Here is a 16,105-nt window from a genome sequence, read left to right as displayed (position 1 = left end):
GTAATTATGAAAAGTAGAGGACCAAATAAAGTCTTCTTTTAAACAAAGTGCTTTAGTGCAAGAGAATTAAAATTCAAAAGCCAAACTCTGTATTGACTTTGAAATAAATGGGCAAGTAGATGAACTACAGCTATGGGTCTTTTAAAAGCCAATCATCTGCATTGAAAAAGTGTCTTCATCATAATCTCTCAATTATTTGAGATGGACCTGGTAAACTGTAGATATATTTTCTTTTTTCGAGTGAGACTCTAGACTATCCTTTATGTTTTCATAGCTCCTGACGTCAAGTGCTGTTCACAAGTGGGGTACTGAAATTCATGAAGGAATCTACAACATGTTGATGCTTTTAATAGAGCTGGTTGCAGAGAGAATAAAACAAGATCCAATTCCCATTGGTCTCCTGGGTGTGCTTACAATGGTATAGTATTTCTAAAATGAAGTACTTTATGTTTTGATTTTGTTTAAAATACTTGCTGTTCTCTGACTGGTAATTAATAATGAGTCATAATAATTTTATCATTGAGGATATTAGGATACTTTGTCTTTATTTTAAAAGCAGAGCAGCTATCTTGTGTTCTCAGTTTGTAGGAAGTACTTTCCTAATTTTAATGGGTTTTTCAACTTATAGAATGATTAAATGCCTTTCCCTTATCTCTTCCTGATTATTCATTCTTAAGTACTTTCATATGGAGTGTTCATGTAGATGTAGTTTGGTTTCTGGCCTTATCCCCCAACAGGTAACAGCAGCTGCATGAAGAAGGGGCCCTCATATTTTCCCCTCCTGACTTCTGCCTTCAGTGCCTCTGTTGCTCATCTTGTCCCCAGTAGCCCTAGCACACCTGGGACATTGGCATCACAGTGCCTTGAGTCAGACATCATCCCGTTACCACCTCCTCTTCCCTCACAGGGAACACTGAACAGGACAGGAGAATAGCACATTACTTTTCAGTTCCTCTGCACTAGCTAAGGCGTATGCTTTCTGTGTATTCTTGAAAGATTCCATTAATGAGGGGAGTCCAAGGCTATATTTTTATCTTTTTTTCTCATGCTAATATGTGTTGCTATAGAAATAGATAATAATGTTTCTCTGTTCTCTTTGAATCTAGGCTTTCAATCCTGATAATGAATACCATTTTAAAAACAGAATGAAAGTGTCTCAAAGGAATTGGGCAGAAGTGTTTGGAGAGGGAAATATGTTTGCTGTTTCACCTGTATCGACTTTCCAAAAGGTAAACATAGTTTAGTTTCATCTTTTTATAGAAAAATCTATTGAAAAAGATTTTTTTGTGCTATAAAAATGACAATTTATATGGAAGGATTAAAACAGTCTCAAAAATGACAAATATCCCATCTGGCTTATAAAATCACCTACATTTTTTTTTTCAGATAGTGCATAATTTTTCTATAGCTCTTAAATAATATGAAGATTTTATAGGTTTGAAATGATGTTTAGTGAAATGAGAAATATCTTTAATGTCATGTGTCAGGTTATCAGAACCCCAATTTAGTTGATGTTCCAGTTTCTTAGATTTCAGAGACTAGAGCATTCGAAATGATTAATAAATGATTAATTGTACCTATAAAAAATAATCCAGTAGTTAATCTCATATATAGTTTTCTTTTAAACTTCATATGCATTAAAACTTTTGCTTTTTCAGGCCTAGAACCAATATATTTTATATTCAAAAGACTACAGTCTGTAATAACAGTATACTCACAAGAGTTGCATAATCTAAACAATTCTTTAGTTAAAACACTGTTTGATTTGAGAAACAGTTGAAAGAAATTGAGTTTAATCAGTAGAAAACTTGTCCACTGCTTTAGTGGAAGCAGAGGTTTAGGTCAACAATTTGTTTATTTAACATTTACTATGTGTCTAGCATGATTCTAAGTTTGAGATATAAGCATAAGTACACAGTTCTGTCTTAATATAAATAGTAATAATACGTGATTACTAGCTTGTAGTATAGTGCAGGAAATATGAAAACAAAAAATGACAGCATGGTAAACAGTAGGTAGAATTATAATAACATGGACTATGCATAGAATCCAGGGGAAGGAGTGGTTATTTCCACCTTGGGGAGTCAGACAGTTCCCCAGAGAGGAGGAAAGAGCTGAGTGGAAAGGACAGTGAGTATGTTCTTTGGAATTTAATCCCCACGTCAGCTCTTTGAGTTGGGTACTACTTTTACCCCCATTTCATAGGTGAGAACTGAAACAGAGGTGAAGTACTTGCCCAATTCCCATACCTAGTTATAGGGAGAACCCATGCAGGCAGCTAGTCAGTGTTCTCTAACCATATGCAGCACTGCCTCCCCAAATGCAAAACCTTCTCTTCAGATGCGTTGCGAAGATCAAGTGACAAATATACGTAAAAATACTGAACATGGCGGTTCACTGTAGTGAGCTCTTGGCAGGTGTTCATTCTCTTCCTTCACTTTACATATGCATCCACTGAGACCCAGAAAGGTGCAGTCTTTGTGTTTCCTCTCATTACCACAGAGGAATTCTCTCTTCTAGATACCCTCTTCTCTTGCCTTCTCAAGCATATTCCTCCTTTCTGCTTTCTGTTCTTTCTTTGGTATCCTCAACCTTTTCCTTGCTGTTGGAGTGTTACCTTTGTATGCAGCGTGATCCGGTATCTCCCATCTTTAAATATTCTGCCTTTAACATCGTATCCCTCTGTAGTTTCAATATGGTCCTCTGCTCCCCTTCCCAGCCAGACCTCCTGAAGATTCCATGTCCTTTCTCCCAGTTATTCTTTTAGTGATTGCCCTAAAATTTTAATGTACTAAGCAAAATCTAAATTTGACCAGTATCTTTTCTCCTTCTTGAGCCATGCATAAAGACCTTAGAATGTAGGATGTGCTCACTCCCCTCTCAAATGATTCATTTCCTCTTCATCTTAATTGTGCATTGTCTTAGTCCCCTCCTATCATTTTTTACCCGGCAAAATAGATAGTGCACTCTATAGAGAATCCTTTAGTAAGGTTCTATTTGTGGGTAAGGCTTGGTTTTTGATGGCCTGAACTTTCTCATTCCTTAAAGTGTGTATTTTCACTGGGTTCAAAAGTCTAGATGATATTTTTTTCTCTCAGAATATTAAAGATAACCATTTGACTGTCTTGTGACTTTGATTATAGCTGTTAAGAAGTTGGCTATTGGTCTGACTGTGGTTCTTTTATTAGAAGTCTGTCTTTTCTCCATGGCTGTATTTTGAAATCTTTTCTTTCTCTTCTATGTTTGTAAGTTTGACCCTAATGTGATTAACCATGGTATTCTTTTTATTTATTTTGCTTCAGAGTCATTGGGCTTCCGAATCTAGGGTTAATGTCTTACATCAGTTCTGGAAATTTCTCAGCCTTTTATCTTTTAAAATATTGCCTCTTCCCCATTAGTCTCTCTTCTTCTGAAACTTGGATACATGTTAGACTGTCTCATTCTGTCCTCCATGTCCCTTAACTCCTTTCACATTTTCCATCTTTTGTCTCCTTGTGTTGCAATTGTGGTAACTTTTTTCCAGATCTATAGTAGTACAATGCACTGATTTTTTTATTTGTATCTAATCTGCTGTTTAACTTGTTTATTTAAATCTTTAATTTCGGTTACTGAATTTTTCGTTTATATAAATTTTGTTTGGTTCTTATTTGACTCTTTAATTTTTTATTGTCTCATGTTCTTGACTCTTATTTTCAATCCCTAATTTGTTTAATGCTTACTTTATATTCTGTGTCTGATATCCATAGGTCTGATTCTGCCGGCTTTACTCACTTGCTTTGTGTATGTATGTAGGTGTATAGAAATATGTTTATACTTATTTGTTTGTTCATTTTTCTGTGAACTCATGTTTCTTAGCATTTAATCTAGGAGGGTGGTTTGAGGCCTAAGTTGAAAGTTCTTTCTTCCAAAAAGGATTTGCTTTTACTTCTTCCAGATACCTGGAAGCACTCCATTCTGTGACCATTTTAGAATAAATTATCAGCTTAAGGTTTTTCAGGCCATAACGTCAGCGTGAATTGGAGCAGTAATATAAATATGAGGGCAATTCTGTGGTTATGAATTCTTGGAGAATATTTTTCTCCCTTTAGGCATCCTGATTTTCCCTTTCTGCAGGTAAATCTATTTCAGTTCATCTGACACCAAAGATGTAGCCCTTTAGTTCTAGCTTTACGTTACAGTACCTTTTGAGTCACCCTGTCCCACCTGGGCTTTGTGTCCCTTTTCTCCTGCAGATGGAAGCTCAGGGTCACCAGGGCTCTGCAGCTGCCTGTGGGTAAAGCTGGCTTCAGAGCCTTCCTGCCTGCCTCACGGGATCCTGCTTTCTCTGTTTTAAACTTCTGAGCTTTTTTTTGGCCAACTCAGCCTAGATGTTTTGAAAGATTATATTTTAATGTTTTTATCTAGTAGTATTATTTTCAGCTGGAGAGCCATTTAGGATACCTAGACTGAAGTCTACTAACTTTTCAGGGCATTCCACTCTGCCTTTGTCCACCATCTACTGAAATCATTCTTAAGGCACCAACAGCCCTTCATGTTTCCAGATTGGAAAGTAATGTCCCTTGACCGCACCAATAGCACTGGTCACAGTTGCTCCTTCCTTGGAGATGTTTCTTCCGTGGCTTTCAGGACATTCCAGCGCCTTATGCTTCTGCCTGCCCCCAAGCCGTGTTTCCTCTGTTGACTTCTTCACCTCTATCCAGTTTTGATCTTCAGGGCTTCCTCTCTCTATTCACTACGCTTTCTCTAATGGATTTAAATGTCATATTTAGGCCGATGGTCCTCCAGTTCATATCTCTGTGGCTTAAACCTCTTCTCTGAGTATATCAGACTTGAAGGGTCAATTATCTCCTTTTGGTTACCACACAGAGTGCCAAAACTTAGTATGTCTGAAGTGGAATTTTATTTTGCCTCCCTGGCGTTCATTCTCCTTTTCAGTAAGTAACATCACCATCTATCTAGATGCTCACGCCAGAAACATAGGAGTCAGCCAGGATTCATTCCTTGAATAAAGGATAACCAAACCATAAACAAGTCCTTTGATTTAACCTCTAATATGTCCCCAGTTGACCTCTCTCCCCTCCTTCTGCTGCCATCCTACTCCACACACAGCTGTGAACTATCTAGATACCCCACTGGCCTTCTAACTGGTTGTGTCTGATCATGTCTCATTCTCCCATTCATCCATTCCATTCCATTCTCTACAGAACTGCACGAGTGATCTTAAAATATAAAACACTCTTGCTGAAAATACTTCTGTTACTTTCTTTCTAATCATGGCCTGTTAAGTGTCTCCATGATCTACATTTTTTGCATCACTGTACAACCTCATCTCTGCCACTCCTGGCTCACCATGTCCCAGCTGGGAGAGTTTTTTAAACACAGCAGGCTCTTTTCTGCCATCCCAGGACCTTTGCTATTTTAGCCTCTCTGCTTGGACTGTTCTTTAAACGGCTATATCTATCTCTTCCTCTAGAGATGACGTCTTTAGAGAAGTCTTTGATGACCACTACCCCAAGTAGAGGAAGCTCTTATTTTTCTTTTGAGGACTTTTTGTTTTTTCTTTTGTGGCACTTAGCACAATTTGAATTATCTTCTGTGTATGGTGCTCTACTTGGTTGTGTTGACCCTGCTAGAATATGAGCTTTGTAAAAACAGGTACATCTCTTCCTAGTCGCTGTTCTATATCTAGTCACTAAAACATTGAATGCTCAAAAAAGAAAAGGGAGGAGAAAAGAGAGCTTGCCTGAGAGCATTCTTTAATGATCTAACTGGGACTAAAACTTTTCATCTCTTGACTGCTGAGGTACTACTTTTTATGTTAATAATTAATTTTTAATTTCTAAAATAAAACTTCTTTAGAGAATTTAACTCAAGTTATCCTGTATGTTGGAGAGCTAAACAACTGATCTCAGCTATCCAAAAATGCACAGATGCCCCACATTGTGGCAATTCCATCAAAATACAGACTTACAGACTCCCAAAATTATATACAGTAATGTTAAAGACATATTAGGAAGCATTTGGGAAAAAACTTGGAAAATAGTTTCCAAACTTTTATTATGTTTCCTCTAACTTTTCATATAGGATAAAAGAAACGTTAAGGGTTCAGGGGAAGCTTTTATATTGCCATCTTAATTTTGGTTTTCTTTTCTCATAGGAGCCTCATGGATGGGTTGTGGATTTGGTGAATAAGGTATACGACTTTTATTAATATTGTCATGGAGCATATTTTCAATTTTCTAATGAGATATCCTAGAATTTGGTATATCAAGCAAATAGCAGCTCCAGATAATAATCAAAAAAATGCTTTAAGGACTGGATTTCATAGATTCTTCCTTTTTTTGTATGTATAATACTGGCATGTAAACATCAGTTTTTGGACTTAGCACTATCTGCAGTATGCCACAGGAGCATTAGGAGGATAGATGCAAGGATTCTCTCAAGACCAATGTTGTAGAACACAGTGATAGAGTAGAATGTTAGGTTTAATTCCCTTGCTTAAATTATTAATATATAGCATTTTAAAATTAATATGTATAGTACAATAGGATGACTGCAGTCAATAATAATTGTATATTTTTAAATAACTTAATGTAATTGGATTGTTCATAACTCAGAGAATAAACCCTTGAGGGGATGGATACCCCATTCTCCATGATGTGCTTATTTTACATTGCCTGTCTATATCAGAACATGTCATGTGCCCCATAAACATGTACACCTCCTATGTACCAATAAAAAATTTTCAAAATAAAAAAATTGAAAAATTAAATTAATATGTGCCATTTTTCTTCTCAGTTTGGAGAATTAGGTGGATTTGCAGCAATCCAAGCCAAGCTCCATTCAGAAGATATAGAACTTGGGGTAAGTTAAACCACTGTTATGCCCAGTGTGGAAGTTTACTTCTTTGAGTTGGTGTACAGCCAGAAGACAGGGCCTGGACATGCCAAGTTAAATGTTAAATTAAAGGCTCATCTTTAGAGGAGCAGATTCCATGGTCCTGATAACCAAAGAAATGAAATGTTTACTCCTAATTATAACCAAATTGCCATGTAGAGTTTGATTCTCATTATTTTTTCTTTACCTATGGTATTTTTCTCTTAATTTGTAATGGTTACGTGAAATTATCTTACTCTTTAAAGTTGGTTGCTATATGTGGCAAGTATATATATGCATAACAATTTTATGGCTCAGTTAAATGATTATATAAAATCAGAATTTACTTCATAGTCTCATGTTTAGTAAGCTTTTTAGTGTTACAAAAACTTTTAGATAACAGATGGCTATAACATGGGAGCTTAGACTCGCCCATCAGGTGCAGTGTTCGTTTCAACTTCATTTTCTCAAAACACATAACCCCATAGTAAGAGGAAAAACTAATCTTTAATTTTTCAGATACTATTAACCTATTTGTTGCTAAGAGTGATTTATTCTTTTCTCTAATGACTTAATCATTCAATTAAAAACTATCACATACTTGGCATGAGTAAGACACTGTGCTATCTGCTGTAATTTGATCAATGCAGAAGATAGTATACCTAAGTGTTAAAGATTGTGCTTACAGTTGCAGTTATTTCTGTGAAACCACGACTAATTGATTCCTATTGGTCCCTCTCTGGATGAAGGAAATAGCAATGGTCAAGGAGAGAGACTGATGGTGTAGAAATAGATTGACCCTTTCTTTCCACCCAGTGTTTATCCTGAAGGTCAGATGTCTGCCAGATTACAGACACTGATGCAGAAGCCTCCTCTTGCTTCCCTGGGAGTTAACTAGGTTGTTGAACTGTCCTTGTGATCCCCATTGATTAGGTCAAGTATGTTGGAAATGACTTTATTGTCTTGGAAGACAGCATATAACAACTTAAAAAGCAAAACCAAAGCAAAACCTCTTCAGATCTAGGGTTAAAAAAAAAAATACAGAGCAATCCTAAATTTCTACCCTATTTGGATGAAAATTGGCTGAGGATAGATAGATGGGAATCTGGGCTTAGCCCTCATTATTATCAAATGTGGTGAGGTTAAAGAGTCTTGCAAGATTTTTCCTTAAGGTCAGACCATTTTTCAGAACAATTGTGTTGTCTGCTGCAGTTGACCCAGAATTATATTGTTTAGGTTGTATTGAAGGGATGATAACACTCAGGTATTGGAGAGATTCCAAAGGTTGAGACTCTTTTAGGAGACAGGTATAATTAAAATTCACAAGTTCTGGATTTCTGACCCGTTAAGCTGGCTGTGTCCCAGAATAAATTTAGGCTGTATTAATAATGAGTACAACTTTGGAATTTAAAAATATTGGGAAAAAAAAATATCACTCACAATCCCACCAGTTAAAAACACCTGTACAAAACAAGAAATGAAAGTTGTTGCTCATCCTTCCTCCTGATCCCCACACATACCTACTTCCTAGGTAGCAGTTTAATACATGCCATTCTGGTTTTTCCCTAAATTGATATAAATCTGTGCATGTTCTTTCTCTCTCTCTCTTTTTTTTCTCCTAAATCCAAATTATCAAGCTATACCTAGTTGTATATTTTCATTTAACATAATATCATGGTCATCTTTCCAGGTTAGTACTATCAGTGTTTTTAATGACTGCAAGTGGTATATTTCTGCAAATGGTATACCATGTTGCAGACAATTATTCATGGGTATTGGATTATTTCTGTGTTTTTGCTGTTACAGAGAGTGTTCCTTATAAATATATCTTTATGTACATGCAACTATTTCTGAAAGATCAATTCCTAGAGAGAGAGATTTCTAAGTTAAAGATTACAGTCATTCCTTGGTATACGGGGGTATTGGTATCAGGATTCTGGGTATACCAGAATCCGTGTATACTCAAATCCTGCAATCAGCCCCACAGAACTTCTATATATGAAAAGTCAGCCTTCATAGATGCAGGTTTTGCATCCTGGGAATAGTGTATTTTTAGTCTTTCTTTGGTTCAAAAATTCTGCATGTAAGTGAACTCATGCAGTTCAAGCCTGTTTGTTCAAGGGTCAACTGTATATTTGTTTTAAAATTATAATTGGCAGTGCTAAATGTCTTTGTAAAAAGGTTTTGCCCATCTGTACTTCCACAAACCCATTTGATAATAGTCTCATTAGTGCTAAATATTTTCAGTCTTCAGTTTTCCAGTATGATGGACAAAAAAAAGTTATTTAATATGTAATACTCTGATTTCTTAATGAACTTGAGAATTTTGTCATATGATTATTGGTTGGTTGTATTTCTTCTATGAATTGACCTAGTTTATTTCAGTTTCTTTTGGGTGACTTGCTTTATTTTTAGGAATTATTTTTATATTAAGCTTATCAATGCTGTATCTGTTTTGCATGTTTGTATATCTTTTCTCCTAGTATTTTGCTTCTTTTCATTTTTATTGATGGTGGCTTTTGCTATATTGAAGTTTCAATCTTTTATGTAGTTGAATTTTTCCTTAATGGCTTAAAAGTTTTCTAACTTGCTTAAGTAATGTTCTCCCACCTGAAGTTTATAAAAATATATATTTTATCCTTTCATATTTTAATTTTTTAAACTGAGTCCTTGAATTCACTTAGAATTTATTTTTATATAAATAATTTTATATTATTAATATATTATTTTATATAAATATAAAACATATATTTTTATATTATATAAATATTTTTATATAAATAAATTCTAAGAGAATTCAATTTTGTTTTCTTCCAAATAGGTAAGCAATTGTTGTTAGATCCTCTACTGAGTAATCTCTCTTTTCCTTATTATTTATATTTGCTGGCTTAATAATATATTAGAGGCCCATGTGCCAATGCATTTGTTTCTGGACCTCTGTTCCAGTAATTTATTTATTCATTCATTCTTTGGTTCATTTCTGTACTGTTACAACATCGTTTTCTTTACTGGTAGTGCCACTTCTGCCCAGTATCATTCTTTTCTAACATTTTTTTTTATTGTTCCCATATTTTTAATCTTCTGGATATAGTCAACCTGTCAGGTTCTCTTGCAGAAAATTCCACTGAGATCATGTTTGGAATTGCATTAAATTTCTAGGTCAATGTGTGGAGAATTGACGTTTTTACAATACTGGTCATTTTTAGCAACATGATATCTCCCCATTTATTTGCGCTTCATTAATTTAGTTCAGTAAAGTTTTATAATTTTCTTCAAGTAAGCCTTCAGTGTTTTTGGTTTAAGGAATATTTCACTCCTCAACTGTTCTTTCCTTTAAAAAAAAAAAAAAATGTTTAGTGTTCTACAATGTAACTTTAAAATCATTTTATCTAATTCTCCAAAGAAGTTTTATTGACATATTCTGATTTAAATTATGTTAAATTTCTATAATAATTTAAATGGATTGACATCTTTATATCAGTTCTTTCTATCCAGGAGTTTCGTTTCTCTAGTCTTTTATTCATGACTTGATCAAATCACATTTAAAATTTTTCTCTGATACGTGAAAAGGGATTTGTTTAATTTTGACAGGAAAAAAAATCCTCTCAAATGTATTTCTAATCTTCACTGTCTTTTTCCAGGCTGTCTCAGCATTGATTCAACCCTTAGGAGTGTGTGCAGAGTACCTCAATTCCTCTGTGGTACAGGTAGGATTAAGCCATTTCACATTACTTCATATGATTGAAGACATGCAAACAGTAATAACTTCCTTTTATCAGGTTATTCAGAATGGTCTTTAATCCAGAATATCTCCTTTTTTTTGCATTAGCTATCCTTTTAATAAAAATGCCATCAGATAATAAAAATTGTTGAATAATTTGAAGTATAGGAGACCTAACATTTGAGAAGGCTGTTTACCTTTTCAGTTTATCATTTTATCACATATAATTTTTATTTATTTTTCATTTTCTTATCTATAAAGTAGGCAACATATCCTTATTTGCCTCACAGGATTATTTAAGGATTCAATGCCATTATGTATTAAATCAGATTAGTATTTATGTATTAAATCGGCTAGGCTCACTTACTGGCTCAGTCACTCACTTTTGAATATCAGCTTAACAGCACATCTTGCCTGATTTCCTGCCTCTGTAGGATTGTAAGTCAGCAGGTCATAGAACAGTCAAGCTGGGAGTGTTGAGTTTTCTAATACTAAAAGCCTGTTCTACCATCTTGTTTCCTTTTCATTTCAGTTAACAAGTTTTACAGAACAAAATGTCACATTAAAATACTGCTATTTATTTATTTATTTTTACAAATAAGTCAGTGGACCTTGTAACTTTTATAGAGCTTTTAAAAAGTCACCATAAGTGGTTTTGAAAGCATAGTGTCCTTCGGAGCAGTGTTTTTAAATGCACTGTTCCTGCTTTCCAATGTCACATTTACCTAGGGCCACGTTAATAAAAGAAATGGGATTTTTTTTTTTTTCCAGTAGGTTCTGGAAATTTCTGTAGCTTCTTTTTCTTTTTCTTTTTCTTTTTTGAGACAGCGTCTCACTGTGTCACCCAGGCCATAGTGCAGTGGCACAATCTCAGCTTACTACAACCTCTGCCTCCCTAGTTCAAGCGATTCTCCTGCCTCTGCCTCCCAAGTAGCTGCAACTATAGGCACAAGTGACCATGCCCCGCTAAATTTTGTATTTTTAGTAGAGATGGGGTTTCACCGTGCTAGCCAGGCTAGCCTCAAACTCCTGACCTTGTAGTCTGCCTGCCTTGGCCTCCCAAAGTGCTGGGATTACAAGTGTGAACCACTGTGCCTGGCCAATTTATGTTATTTCTAAATGTTAAATGTTTTCTTTAGATGTCAAGGTAATACTACAAGAGTTTTAGGTGACATAGGATTGTTGTTTATTTCTTCATTCTGTATATTAAACTCTTTAGAAACAGCGAATGCTCCTTCAGTTTATTAAGCATATAAATATAATCATTAATTTCATAGCTAAAATACTAAGACATAAAGAGGCAAAGTGATTGGACTTTTTAATATTTTAATAATAAACATTGATAATTTAATATTGAGGGTCAGATTGGGTTTTAAATGCATGCTCTTTACTCATGCCTTGCTCTGTGGAAGAGAATTTAGCATAAATACCCCAGCTGCTAACTAATGTTAAGGTCTTTAGAAATTGTAGATTTTATATATATAAACAGAATGTACTTTAAAAAAAACAAGAAGTGTATGAATTCCCAACCAAGCACTTCTGTCTTCATCTTTAATTATATCAAACCATCCAAAATTAAATTCATTCCGCAATAAATTCATACCATAATCCATGTTACTTACATAACAGCTGACTCTACCACTTGCTACTTGTATGACTTCAGAAGACCCTTATTTAACTTGGTGCCTCAATTTTCTCATTTGTAGAATAACCATAATAGTAATAGCTATCTCAAGAGTTGCAGTAAGGATTAAACAGGGCATAGCACGTGCTGAAAAGAAAATTGTGATTCTCTTAACCATAACAGCCCTGTCTCCTTCCTGTACAGTTGGCATAAGTGTAAATGAAGAAATTCTTCTGGATAAGTGCCTGATGTCATTTTAGCTCATTGCTAATCTATTCTTGGCTTTAACAGCCAAATATTGTTTATCTTCTTTCTTCATCAGCTAAGTTTTAAATATTTTCTTACTTATATGGAAGTGGTAATTTAGATGTATTAGTAGCTAATATTTTACCATTCTCACATACTCTTTAGAGTTAGTTATCTGGTTGTGTTACCATTCTGGAGCAGTGTATTATATGAATTTCACCTATTGGCCTTATTCACATCAGTAAGCAAAAGTAAGTCATATGACAGCATATTTTTCATGGTCTGTGTTTATATTCATTTTTAAAAATTAAAATATTTATTATAAAAACAATTTATTCTCATGCTTAGTGTTTTAAAAGTTAGACTGTGTATCTTGAGTCATTCTTCAAAATTACCTTTATAAGATACTTTTATAAGATACCTTTATAAGATATTAAAGAAGCTGAGGCACCTCAGATTAAGTAGAGTCAGTTAAAGGTTTATTTGGTAGTAGTAGATAGTGCTGCTCTGATACAAAAATTTTTATCTTTTCATTGCACTCTCTTCTTTGGAAATTGTAGATGAAGAAGCATTGTCTCTCTCTACTTTGGGGACAGCTTTGAGAATTCTTAATAACTGTAGCATTTTATTTCTGCAGCCCATGCTAGATCCGGTCATTCTTACCACAATCCAGGATGTACGGAGCGTAGAAGAGAAAGACCTCAAAGACAAGGTAAACGCTCTCTCCAGCCGGATAGGCCCTAGTGCCAGTAGTTCACAGCAGAGCCAGGACTTGGCAGGGTTCACACACCATGCTGTTTGGATTCTGGTCACATGCATTCACATCAAATTAACTTTACATTTTCTAATTAAAAAGTGCTGTTTCTGAAGCACCAGTGATAGTTGTTACCTCAGTCAATAGAGTTAATATAGTGTTCTTAGTAAGTGATACCATTCAGAATTTTACTAACATGATTTTGATAGTATCACAATTGGCATAGAGGAAGCTTTAAAAATAATACAGTATTAAAACTTACCCAGAGTTGTTTAAAGCAATTTTGCCATTTAAATTTAACATGATTTATTTTGTCTACCCTAATTTGTTCACAGGACCATTCCCTTTCCTTTGCTGCTCACCCGTGTGCTAACTTTTGTTTCTAAGCAAAATGAAGTTAATTGGCCTTGTAGAATATCAGATAGCGACACACTGTTGTTACCCCATATTCTTGTGTATGTTATAAGAATTGGGATCAAAATGTCTTTACAGTTCCTTTTTTGTTTTTTGTTTTTATTAAATGAAAGAGATTGGTTAGCATCCCTGAGCTGTTGTCTGCCATTAAGTTACTTTGCATGCGCTTCCAACCGGATCTGGTGACAATTGTGGATGACCTTCGACTAGACATTCTACTGCGCATGCTGAAATCACCACATTTTAGTGCTAAAATGAATTCTCTCAAAGAAGTAAGTTTTGCATTTGTTTCTATAAGACCTAATGTACAGATACTTAGTTCTACCAAAGGTTGTGCTTGTTAATATAAAAATGTTGGGAAATATGAATGATTTATTATACTCATATAAAAAGATGATTTGTATAAAATGTTGTCTTTTATATAATTGTTAGTAAAGACATCTTCTGTGTTACTTTCAAAATTTACATCTGAAATATTTACAGTATTTAGTGTTTTTGTGAAATTTCCTAGAATATAATCCCTTAGGATATACAGTTTGAGATTTACTTTTGCTCTAAGGGTATTGTTCATTTTGTTTTATTTCAGATGTGGGTTTACTTAAACCAAATCTTATAACTGGGGTTGAGACAAAAACAAAATGACTGCAACAGTGTTGGTCAAAGCGAAATGATGGAAATACTTTTCTGTAGCTTCCTGAACTTATCATATCCACAGAAACAGTGCAGTTGGTTTTGGTGTGTGACACATGGAGTCCATGTAGTTCAGTTAAAATTCAGTTATTTTTCCTTCAGTTTTGTATAGTTAGGATTCTTGGTACCAGTGAAAGAAACTCATCTTGAACCATTTTAGGCCAAAAGAGGAGTTTATTGAAAAGAGGCTGGGTTATTTCACATGAATGAAGGATTCAATAGCCAGACCAAGAAAGGGTGGGCACGTGTGGACAACGGAACAACTAGAATTTGAGATTCAACCACTGTCAGGACTCTGTCCAAATCTCATCCCTGCTTTTCTTGGTATCTTGGCCTTGCTCCCTCTCTGCCTACAGTTCAACATTTTTCATATGGTAGAGATCAAGACAATAAATAAATCCCATGTTTCACATCCTGCAGTTCCCATCACCAGTGAGAGACTGACTCTTTCTGTATATGAAGTGTCTTCCTGACACTTGTGTGTACTTTCCACATAGTGCTCTGATTGAGGTGTGGGTTAAATGTTCATCCCTGAGTAATTAGCAGTGGTCCAGGGAATGAGAGCTGTAAGAATGACTCCATGTTCTTTTTTTTTTTTTTTTTTTTTTTGAGATGGAGTCTTACTCTGTCATCCAGGCTAGAGTGCAGTGGCACAATCCCTGCTCACTGCAACCTCTACCTCTCGGGTTCAAGCAGTTCTCCTGCCTTAGCCTCCCGAGTAGCTGGGATTACAGGTGCCCACCACCACGCCCAGCTAATTTTTTGTATTTTTATTAGGGACGGGGTTTCTCTATGTTGGCCAGGCTGGTCTCAAACTCCTGACCTCAAGTGGTCCACCTACTGTGGCCTCCCGAAGTGTTGGGATTACAGGCGTGAGCCACTGTGCCCTGGCCCTCCATGTTCTTTTTAAAGGGACGTCACAAATGGTAACTTCTTTTAACTGGCCTTTGATACATTTTGGCTAATTATCAAAGCACATTGTAACATTGTAAAAATTATGTGTATACGAATATTTGATAATGTATGTTAGATTCAGTCACAATAATCTTGTCTTTTTAGGTAACCAAACTAATAGAAGATAGCACTTTATCCAAATCTGTGAAGAATGCCATAGATACAGACAGATTATTAGATTGGCTAGTTGAAAACTCAGTTCTGTCAATTGCACTGGAAGGTAAGTTGCTTTCAAAAAAATTAAAATTACCCAACATAATTTAAGTGATATATCTTAGTATTAAAAAGTATGCAAAATTGTTGCTTTGACTGTATTACCTTTTACATGATTTTATAGCAAGTTACTGTTGTTTTAAATTAATATAATTCTATTTAGAGAGTCAGTGTTTACTATATCTGACTTTCTCTCTCATGTTTCCTCAATTAGGCAACATAGACCAAGCACAATACTGTGACCGTATAAAGGGAATTATTGAACTCTTGGGCAGTAAATTATCGTTAGATGAGCTCACTAAAATTTGGAAGATACAGGTAGGTCCATCAGAATTATTTTTGCCTTTTCTTAATGGTTTTGGACTACAGAAGAGGGAGGGGTGTGGTGAATGAGCAGGAAAACGGAAACTTTATCTTGCTTTAAACAAAGCAGCTGTACCTAATCCACTTTACAGTTTCAGGTTTTTATTAAGATTGTATATTTGAAAACGATTCCACTCACTGCGAGAAGTTTCAAACTGCTGATCTAGTCTGGTCTTCTCAGTTTTAAATTAAAAAATGAAAAGGTTATATAGCAGTAGCAGAGCTAAGAATAGGTGTGTGTCTTTGTTTA

General features: G+C 35.1%; 1 protein-coding gene across 2 annotated transcripts in view; it reads left to right on the top strand.

Annotated features, from left to right (window-relative positions):
• Positions 1-16,105, top strand: part of USP24 (ubiquitin specific peptidase 24) — a 161,143-nt gene that overhangs the window by 53,040 nt on the left and 91,998 nt on the right. For both annotated transcript variants that reach the window (XM_017543984.2, XM_037744054.1), the window contains exons 4-12: positions 275-418; positions 1,107-1,229; positions 6,158-6,193; positions 6,799-6,864; positions 10,518-10,583; positions 13,105-13,179; positions 13,749-13,907; positions 15,385-15,499; positions 15,707-15,810. In XM_017543984.2, coding sequence (XP_017399473.1) covers positions 275-418; positions 1,107-1,229; positions 6,158-6,193; positions 6,799-6,864; positions 10,518-10,583; positions 13,105-13,179; positions 13,749-13,907; positions 15,385-15,499; positions 15,707-15,810 — 888 coding nt within the window. The remainder of the gene's footprint in view (positions 1-274; positions 419-1,106; positions 1,230-6,157; positions 6,194-6,798; positions 6,865-10,517; positions 10,584-13,104; positions 13,180-13,748; positions 13,908-15,384; positions 15,500-15,706; positions 15,811-16,105) is intronic.

This window comes from Cebus imitator, unplaced genomic scaffold (genome assembly GCF_001604975.1).
Source record: "Cebus imitator isolate Cc_AM_T3 unplaced genomic scaffold, Cebus_imitator-1.0 Scaffold163, whole genome shotgun sequence".
NCBI classification, from domain to species: domain Eukaryota; kingdom Metazoa; phylum Chordata; class Mammalia; order Primates; family Cebidae; genus Cebus; species Cebus imitator.
This window is presented reverse-complemented; position numbering and strand designations above follow the sequence as displayed.